This window comes from Girardinichthys multiradiatus, chromosome 12 (assembly GCF_021462225.1).
Source record: "Girardinichthys multiradiatus isolate DD_20200921_A chromosome 12, DD_fGirMul_XY1, whole genome shotgun sequence".
NCBI lineage: Eukaryota > Metazoa > Chordata > Actinopteri > Cyprinodontiformes > Goodeidae > Girardinichthys > Girardinichthys multiradiatus.
In genome coordinates, this window is record NC_061805.1 from 28,501,713 (window position 1) to 28,511,354 (window position 9,642).

Genomic DNA, 9,642 nt, shown 5'->3' on the forward strand with positions numbered 1-9,642 from the left:
GCTTATTTTTTAGCAGCTTTCAAAATATGTATTACAATAGTGACAATTAAAAACTAATTGCACACAAATGTAACAGATTTATTGCTTTATTGATTTATTATAAAAACATGAGTCCTAAAGATTGCTGTACATCAGAAGTTCCCACATTTTTCAGCTTGTAATTGCATAATATAATGACTTGCTTAGTGACAAGACATTTCACAGAACTCATTTCATGTGAAACATTTTCATTAACTTCAAACTAACAAGTTTTATGGAATCACAGTTTATTTTACTCCTAAAGGGAAGCTTGTCTGTGCATTTATATCCAACTACCATGCTTAGGATCCTCACAGGGAATGCCACCAGCAAACCTTGTGTATGTATAACTCCCAGTCTGTTTGTCAGTAGTAAATACAGCGAGTGTGGTGAATGGGAATGTGGGCCATCTCTTTGTGGTGTTGCTTAGCAAAAGGCCAAAGGTAGAAGTCAATGACAGCAGAGTTGATGTTGCAGGTCTCTCCGTCTCTCTCGAGCATCATCTTGTGGAGACCATCCTTGATCAGCTCCACAGACCAAATTGAACATCCTCGGATCTCGACCTCTCTCTGATCCCCTGAATGCAGCAGCTCACCTGAGAGAGATCACACCCAATGATTTCTTAATTTGTTTACATTGGCTTAAAAATAGCATTCATACCTTTGAACTTTTTCACATTTTGTTAAATCATAGCTATAAACTGAAGGTATTTTATTGAAATTTAATCTGATGGACCAACACAAAGTCGTGCAAAGGCAGGAACAGAAAGGAAAAAGATGCTTTTTTTCTTTTACAAATAGAAATTTGAAAAGTATGATGTGCGTAGCAGCAGAGTAATAGTAACTGGAGGAGCTGCAGATATTCACAGCTCAGATGGGATACTCTGTTGACAGGAGAACTATTAGTTGGGCACTTCTTAAATCTGGCCTTTAAGGAAAAGTAAGAAAGCATTTGTCGGGAAAAAAGCCATAGCGAACATGTGGAAAAAGGTGCTCTGGTCAGATGAGACCAAAATTTAACTTTTGGACATCATGCAAAACAGTAAGAGTGGTGGAAAACTTAAGATGCACATCAACTTGCACAGACTATACCCTTGTAAAACAAGTGGCAGAATCATGGTGTGGAGACACTTATCTTCAGTGAGGACAGGGAAGCTGGGCAGCGTTTCCAGCAGAAGAGTTTAGATCAAAACACATCTAGAGTTGGAACGGTCCAGTCAAATTCCAGTCCTAAATCCAATTTACAATATGTGGCAAAATGTCTTGAGAGATTTTTTAAAGAACTTAGATTTTTATTTGCAATAAATTTTGAAAACCATGTAGAATTTTCCTTCTAATTCACAATTATGCGCTAATCTGTGTTTGACTACTAGAAAAATCTTGATAAAAGCTTGTAGATTTAAGAATGGCGGAAAGTGAAAAAAGTTTAAGCGGTATGAATACTTTTGCAAGGCATCAAATATTTTAAAGGACCAGGGAAAACACATGCTGGGTCTCTCACCGTTCTTCAATGCTTGCATCAGTGCATCAGAGTATTGCAACACTCCTAAATAGACAAGCGCCTGAGGAACCCGGTAGTCTGCAAACATGGTGAGCCAGTCCATGTTGATGATATCCCCCTCTCCTCTGGCCTCCATGACCCCCCAGAAATCTGCCACCAGGATCTGGGCTCGCTTGTAGAAAGAGATTCTTTTGCCCTTAAACAAGCAGCAGGTTAACACAAAAATAGACTCGTGTTCATTCATTCTCTAAATAATGCAATTTTGGCACTTATTTTAACACAAAACAGAATTACAACAACTATGTCTGTACTAATTGTATAATCTGCTTAATCTGAACATTAGAAAGATGTCATGCTGGTTTTGGCCAGGAGGTGGAACTCTCACGCTAAAACTGTAGACTTTTTAAGGTTCAAATAGACATTTCATATTTTTAAGAGTGCATTAATAATTAATCAATAATTGTTGACAATGATGTACCGTAATGTAAATTATATTTTAAGCATGATTTAATTTTCAGAGTAAATGTAGTATAATTCTGTATTTTTACACAGGAATGCACTTGATAATTGACCATCTTAATTTCAGCATTTAAAATAATGCAGCTCACCTAAAGCAAGACCTGTGGAGGTGCTCCGATAAAAGTTGATACCTATAAAATGTCTTTGCATATGTTCAAACATCCCTCTTCCCTTTCTCTGTTTATTCGGACCACTGACCTCATATGTAGCTTCATCCCTGTAAGACGGGATCTTCTCCACGATCAGCTCCACCATCTTCCGAGCATCGTTTCCGGCTTGACTGATAAAACTGCGGAAACTTCCTCCATGTTCCAGCAGCACGCGACCGCCGTCGGTCAGGACCTTGGAAGAAAGATTTAGATTGTGAAGGATTCAAATTTAACAACAGCGATGAACAGGAGATGAGCTGCACGCTTTCTCTTTATAAAAGGGGTAGAATGAATGTAACACAAGAAGATAAAAAAATAATTATCATAAAAATATTTTCTAGTATGAAATTAGTTCTCAAAGATATTCATTTTATGCTTTTAAATTCAAACAAGTCAGAAGTTGTTGAGCTATTGATAACTGCTTAATCAGTCACATAATCTGGGTGGCATTAAACTGGCCTCTGGTAATAAAGTAAACAACCTTGGTGTTATCTTTTACCATAATATGTCATTTAAATCCCATATTAAACAGATTTCTAGGACTTTCTCCTTTCACCTCTGGAAATTAGAAATATCCTATCAGAGAGTGACGCTAACAAAAAAATTTGTTACTTCAAGGCTGGACTATTGTAATTCTTTACTATCAGGATGTCCACAAAATGCAGTTAAAAGCCTTCAGCTGATTCAAAATGCTGCAGCAAGAGTTCTGATGAAAATTAAAAAGAGAGATCATATTTCTCCTATTTTAGCTTCCCTTCATTGGCTCCCCGTTAAATCCAGAATATAATTTAAAATTCTCCTTCTCACATATAAAGCCCTTAATGATCTAGCTCCATCATACATCAGAGATCTGATTGTTCCATATGTTCCTAACAGAGCACTTTGTTCTCAGACTGCAGGTTTACTGGTGGTTCCTAGAGTCTCTAGAAGTAGAATGGGAAGCAGATCATTTAGTTATCAGGCTCCTCTCCTGTGCAACCAGCTCCCAGTTTTAGTCTGTGAGGCAGACACCCTGTCTACTTTTAAGGCTAGGCTTAAAACCTTCCTTTTTGATAAAGCTTATAGTTAGAGTGGCTTAGGTTATCCTGAGCTATCTCTGTAGTTATGCTGCTATAGGCTTAGGCTGCTGGAGGACAAAATGACCACTTTTAATGTATAAATAAAATGGACATGCAGGGCAAGGACAAATGTCTCAGTTGCATATCAGGATAAAAGTAGAACCTGGTGGCGTTCCTGAAGCATCGGCATGGCTGTTTCATTGTCTGATCGGAGAACTTGGCCCAACTCCTCCACACTGATCTGGGAGAAGTACTTGGGATCTGTGATGGGTACACCTTCGGAGAACAGAGAGGGGGATTATTATTTGTTTTTATTTTAATTTTATAATGTGCAGTGAAGAAAAGACTGAAAAAAAATAATTTGTTCTGATCTTATGCTGATCTCAGCCCAAGAGAAGCACACTCTGGCCGAGGCTACCTGCGTTTTCTGAGAAGCTCTCGTAAATATAAAGGGCACAGTGACAACACATTGAGAGCGGTATTCCATAACTGATTCATATCCGGAGCCATTCATGCTAATTATAAATGATGATCAGGCTCATGCAGAACCACCAGCAATTTCCTTGTACTCCGGGCTTACAAAGGGCACACAGACAATAAGTGGCTATAATAAATCCACATTTTTTTTCCTTTTCTGTTGAGAGCAAGAAAACAAATAAGCAACCAAATAATGTACTATGACACTGTTACACCATTTTCTATCAGTGGCTCACTGTTTAGACATTTTTAATCACACATTTTTCACCAACTTGGATAATTCTGATTTATTCTCTTTGGATCCTTTTTTCGTCTTCTTTTTGTAACCCATCATGTTTTGTCTGCAACCACTATATGGTGGGTCTGGCTGCCAGAGAGTGTCAAGGCAGATTTAGTCTACAAAAAGGGGAGAGGGTGATATTAGTGCTATTGCATAAAGAATTTATTGCATTAAAGGCACAACAGACAGCATCTGCTTTCAGGCCCTCACACTTATAAAAATGAAAGGGGTGACAAATAAAAAGGAGAATGGGTGGAGCAAACTGTGGACAGGATAAGTACAGCCACAACTACAATGACAAACAAAATGACAAGTAGCTACTGCTTGCTTACTGTGTGTGCTTGCATTTGTGTAGTTGCGCTTGTGTGTCTGTATACATGTAGTGTTTGTGTCCATGTGCATGTTCCTCTATCAATGTTTGCACAGGAGGAGGAGGCAGAGGTCGCCTAAAGTTAAAGTGTGGATGTGGTCGAAAACAAAGGGAGAGGGCCCGGTGAGGAAACCCAACCAAGCCCCCTAAAGTAAGCAAACTGTCCTCGTCCTGCATTCCTGCACAACGTTCTTAGAAAGGAAGACGCTGTTTCTCTTTCAGACCAAAACAGTGAAAACTGGAATTATGGTGCATGACGTATTTAAGTGCTCTCACCTTCTTCCATGGCTCTGGTGATAGCAGCACACAGGGTCATGAAGCCTGTGTAAGTGGTGCCTTTATAGGTCACCTCACACTGCTGAGCTTCTTTCTCTGGCCAAAAGGAGAAGTTCATGGTATCCACAACAAACACCCAGTTTAATGCCTGTAAGGGTTTATAAAACACCATCAAGTAGAAGCAAAAAACACCAGAAACTTTTGAGTGGAAAGTTAATTGTTGTGCTCTCATTTGATGTTATTTACATAGTTCTATAAGGGCAACAACATTTGAAAAAGTAGACACAAGCTGCATTTGCTCAGTGTTACACATGACTAAGGAATATGTTTTTTTTTTATTTTCCTAATTCTTAAAACATTTTTTACCAGATCTTTCATTGTTTCTTTCACTAAATAAATACTAAGTTTTATTGTTAACTATATTAGCTATATTAACTATTGTTAATTATTCTAATTGGTACTTGTGTTTCAAGATTAATGGTTTGAAAAGAACAAACTTGAAAAATATTAACTACAAATTATTGGAGTCAAGTGTACAATGTTTGTGCTGTTAACAATCCTAAAAGCAAATTTGCAATGTTTTTGTAAAATAGCTCCCATTAGTAATATAAATACCATAAACAAGCAATAATCTATCTACTGCTTGATTATCTAGATAATCATATACTTGACATTTTCATCTTGATTAAATTCTGATTTAGTTCAGCCCCAATGTTGACGGTATGCTGGCCACACAATCTACATTTTCTGATGTTCTTTTAGGTTGAAGGAGAAAAATTCTTATTTTATTTTACTAAGATCCCAACTTAAATCTTCTCGAACAACATGCAACATCTCATTCAAAACACATTACTTATATTGTTTAAATTGCATTGTTTTATTTTTTTTTTATTTTAGAGCTCTGAACCTTGAAATGCAATTATCTGTGTAATCATAATTTTTTTTCAGTCAACATTTGATGAGTTTTATCTTTGTCCAAAATCGAAAAAATATTTAACTCTCCAATCGTTTTCCTATTCCTTTAAAGCCACCTATCGAACCAGGAGATTAGTTACGTTTGCGTTGGGTTTAAAAATGATTCAGTCCAGTGGTGCTGAGAAACTCCCCTGATCAGAGGTGGGTGCTGGAGCCAGGGGATTGGCCATCTTCCAGCCACTAGCTGTCAGGACGTCACTGTGTCTGAGACCGTAGAGCATGTCTGCCACCTTCTTCACTCCCGCGTCCTCGATAAACACGTCTCGACTGTGCTGTGCCACAAACAGCCCAGACTCTCTGGGAAGGAGAGGCTTCTCCATGATAACTGGTGGAAAAATACAACTAGAAGAAAAACACATCCGATATTCACTGAAAGGACTTGAATTTTCAGCAACAAACAGCGAAATCTAAAGAATATAGAGCATCTTCTGGCATTTACAGGTCTGGCTAAATAAGGCTAAATGACCTCAGGTGAAGCTTCAGTATTAAATTATTTTTAAAGGGGTTTTGTTTAGGCATAAATGTCCCTTTTCATACCAAAACATTCATAACCTTTGGACCATTTCAGAGAAAGGGCCATTTAAAAGTTACATTAAAAGAATTAATACAAACGCAGACAAGTGGATCACATACAGGGGTTGGACAATGAAACTGAAACACCTGTCATTTTAGTGTGGGAGGTTTCATGGCTAAATTGGACCAGCCTGGTAGCCAGTCTTCATTGATTGCACATTGCACCAGTAAGAGCAGAGTGTGAAGGTTCAATTAGCAGGGTAAGAGCACAGTTTTGCTCAAAATATTGAAATGCACACAACATTATGAGTGACATACCAGAGTTCAAAAGAGGACAAATTGTTGGTGCACGTCTTGCTGGCGCATCTGTGACCAAGACAGCAAGTCTTTGTGATGTATCAAGAGCCACGGTATCCAGGGTAATGTCAGCATACCACCAAGAAGGACGAACCACATCCAACAGGATTAACTGTGGGCGCAAGAGGAAGCTGTCTGAAAGGGATGTTCGGGTGCTAACCCAGATTGTATCCAAAAAACATAAAACCACGGCTGCCCAAATCACGGCAGAATTAAATGTGCACCTCAACTCTCCTGTTTCCACCAGAACTGTCTGTCGGGAGCTCCAAAGGGTCAATATACACGGCCGGGCTGCTATAGCCAAACCTTTGGTCACTCATGCCAATGCCAAACGTCGGTTTCAATGGTGCAAGGAGCGCAAATCTTGGGCTGTGGACAATGTGAAACATGTATTGTTCTCTGATGAGTCCACCTTTACTGTTTTCTCCACATCCGGGAGATTTACGGTGTGGAGAAGCCCCAAAGAAGCGTACCACCCAGACTGTTGCATGCCCAGAGTGAAGCATGGGGGTGGATCAGTGATGGTTTGGGCTGCCATATCATGGCATTCCCTTGGCCCAATACTTGTGCTAGATGGGCACGTCACTGCCAAGGACTACCGAACCATTCTTGAGGATCATGTGCATCCAGTGGTTCAAACATTGTATCCTGAAGGCGGTGCCGTGTATCAGGATGACAATGCACCAATACACACAGCAAGACTGGTGAAAGATTGGTTTGATGAACATGAAAGTGAAGTTGAACATCTCCCATGGCCTGCACAGTCACCAGATCTAAATATTATTGAGCCACTTTGGGGTGTTTTGGAGGAGCGAGTCAGGAAATGTTTTCCTCCATCAGTATCACGTAGTGACCTGGCCACTATCCTGCAAGAAGAATGGCTTAAAATCCCTCTGACCACTGTGCAGGACTTGTATATGTCATTCCCAAGACGAATTGATGCTGTATTGGCCGCAAAAGGAGGCCCTACACCATACTAATAAATTATTGTGGTCTAAAACAATGTGTTTCCGTTTCTTGTCCGACCCCTGAATATTGCTGAGCAGTTGTATCAGTTAGCTCTGGTCTTGGGGGATAATGTGTGAAGAGAGCACTGGAATCTTTCCAGATATAAAACAGCCTAAATAAATATCCAAAATACATACAAAATAAAGGTGGTTACAGTGATGGTTCATGTGTTCATACCCCTAAACTTTTCTACATTTTGTTACAACAGAAACATCAAAAGATTTTATTAGGACTTTTTGCAACAGACGAAAACAAAGTAGCACATGATTGTGAAGTGGAAGGAAAATTATGCATAGTTAACTAATTTTAATGTACAAATAAAAATCTGAAAAGTGTGTCATTAATTTGTTTTCAGCCCTCCTGAGTCGGTACACTGTAGAATCACCTTTTAATGGAAATTACAGCTGCAAGTATTTTGATTTAATTCTCTAGCAGCTGTGCGCATCTTGAGGCGGTTTTTGTTTATCGTTCTTCTTGGTAAAATAGCTCAAACCGAATGGAGAATGAAGAGAAATCTCAAAGTCCTGCCACAGGTTCTCACTTGGATTTAGTTCTGGATCTGGACTGGGTCATTCTAACACATTAATATGCTTTCACCTAAACCATTCCACTGTAGCTGTGGCTGTATGCATACTGGCACTTGTCCTGCTGGAAGGTGAATTTTTGCCCGTCTCAAGTCCTTTTCAGTCTCAAACAGGATTTAATCCAGGATTTTCCTGTATTTACCTCCGTCCATCCTACTAATAACTGGCCAGCCTCACTGTCCCTGCTGAAAAAAAAAATTTGCCCCCAGAGGATGCTGCTGCCACCACCATGTTTCTGTGGGGATGGCATGTTCAGGGTGGTGCAGTTAGTTTTCCTCTTCACATAGCATTTTTAATTAAAGGCTAACAACCTCTCACCAGAGTACCTTCTTTGCCATTTCCCCTAACTGGTTTGTGACAAACTGTAAAGTATTTGCACTGCCACTCCCTCATCCAGGTTATATTTGGGAGGACTGCATGATGTATACTTGTACTGGGAATAGAATCTGCCACCTAAGCAGTGGATCTCTGCAGCTCCTCCAGAGCAACCAAGGGCCTGTTGACTGCATTCCCGAAAAATGCTCTGCTCATCTGGCCTGTCAGTTAATGCTGATGGGCATCTGTAGGCAGGTTTGCATTTGGTGCCATACTCTTCCCATTTTTCAGGTGACTGATTGAACAGTGCTTCGTGAGATCTTCAAAGCTTGGGACATTATTTTACAAACAAAGCCTGCTTTAGATGTCTCAACCATTTTATTCCATACCTGACTGCTTTTTGTTGTTCTTTAAACCGGTCAGATTCTCCACAAAACAGATGGATTTTATTTCTGTGATTCACCTACACTTCATTTGCTAATCAAGGGACTTCTGAAGCAAGCCGGCTGTACTGGCTCGCTTCAGATTTAGGGGTATTAAAATAAAGGAGTCTGATTATCCTTATTTTTATTTAGTGGTTGTAAAACCAGACAAGTCGTGAAAAAGACCAAGGGGTTGTGAATACTTTTGTGTGGTCTTTGTTTGCACCTAAGGAAGACTGGTTTCTTACATATTTTGTAAAAAGGCAAGATGAAATATCTGTATTGCGCATGTAATGCACATTCAAATCATTCTATGAACACCTGAAGGGGCAAAGTGCATTAACAGATCCAACATTCACGTCAGCCTTGAGTTTTACCATACTGTCGATCCGTACCATTTTTAACTACTATAAAAGGATATTGGGTCTAAACTTACTGTTCAGCTGTCGCTTGTTCCTACGGAAAGTAGGGCTGAGTCTCCTGCACGGATAACAAACTTGTGCTTAAGCTTTCGGCACTACCGGGTTTCCAGCTGTTAACCAATCACACACTCGAGCCAATACTCTCAGTCCGATCAACCAATCACAACGCGAAGGTGAGGGAGGACCGTTTTGAGCGTGCGCAGAAACCGTTAGTCACACCTTTTCTGCTAATACGTCCCAAAGGCTTTTTTAAAGACAAATGGAGTTACAAACATTCATGTAGTTTTCTATTTTTAAAGGATTAATTTACTTGACTCCCTCAAAATGTTCTAACTGCTGGACTTTAACAGATTTTAAGTAACTTCAGGCAGGAAACCAATAAAGCTGCCAAAGTAAAGG

General features: G+C 39.6%; 1 protein-coding gene across 2 annotated transcripts; it reads right to left on the reverse strand.

The window, feature by feature from the left end:
* Positions 1 to 70: 70 nt before the first annotated feature.
* Positions 71 to 9,382, reverse strand: c12h9orf64 (chromosome 12 C9orf64 homolog). 2 transcript variants are annotated; one of them, XM_047380522.1, is made up of 7 exons: positions 9,258 to 9,382; positions 5,754 to 5,964; positions 4,648 to 4,795; positions 3,408 to 3,520; positions 2,236 to 2,379; positions 1,519 to 1,714; positions 71 to 613 (listed from the first exon to the last, which is right to left on the reverse strand). In XM_047380522.1, exons 2-7 carry the CDS (start codon positions 5,940 to 5,942, stop codon positions 384 to 386), a joined length of 1,020 nt encoding a protein of 339 aa, XP_047236478.1. In that variant the 5' UTR covers positions 5,943 to 5,964; positions 9,258 to 9,382; the 3' UTR covers positions 71 to 383. The 2 variants fall into 2 exon arrangements, with proteins under 2 accessions (XP_047236478.1, XP_047236479.1); XM_047380523.1 differs by having other exon boundaries at positions 5,754 to 5,947; positions 9,258 to 9,370.
* Between the last annotated feature and the right edge of the window lie 260 nt (positions 9,383 to 9,642).

Bases quoted from the DNA above. Each gene is read 5' to 3' on its own strand.
- c12h9orf64 (XM_047380522.1), bottom strand. From the start codon at position 5,942: ATGGAGAAGCCTCTCCTTCCCAGAGAGTCTGGGCTGTTTGTGGCACAG. The intron at 2,380-3,407 runs GTTCTACTTTTA...CTTTCTTCCAAG, and splicing joins TGCTTCAGGAACGCCACCAG to GTCCTGACCGACGGCGGTCG. The intron at 1,715-2,235 runs GTCAGTGGTCCG...TGCTTGTTTAAG, and splicing joins GGGATGAAGCTACATATGAG to GGCAAAAGAATCTCTTTCTA.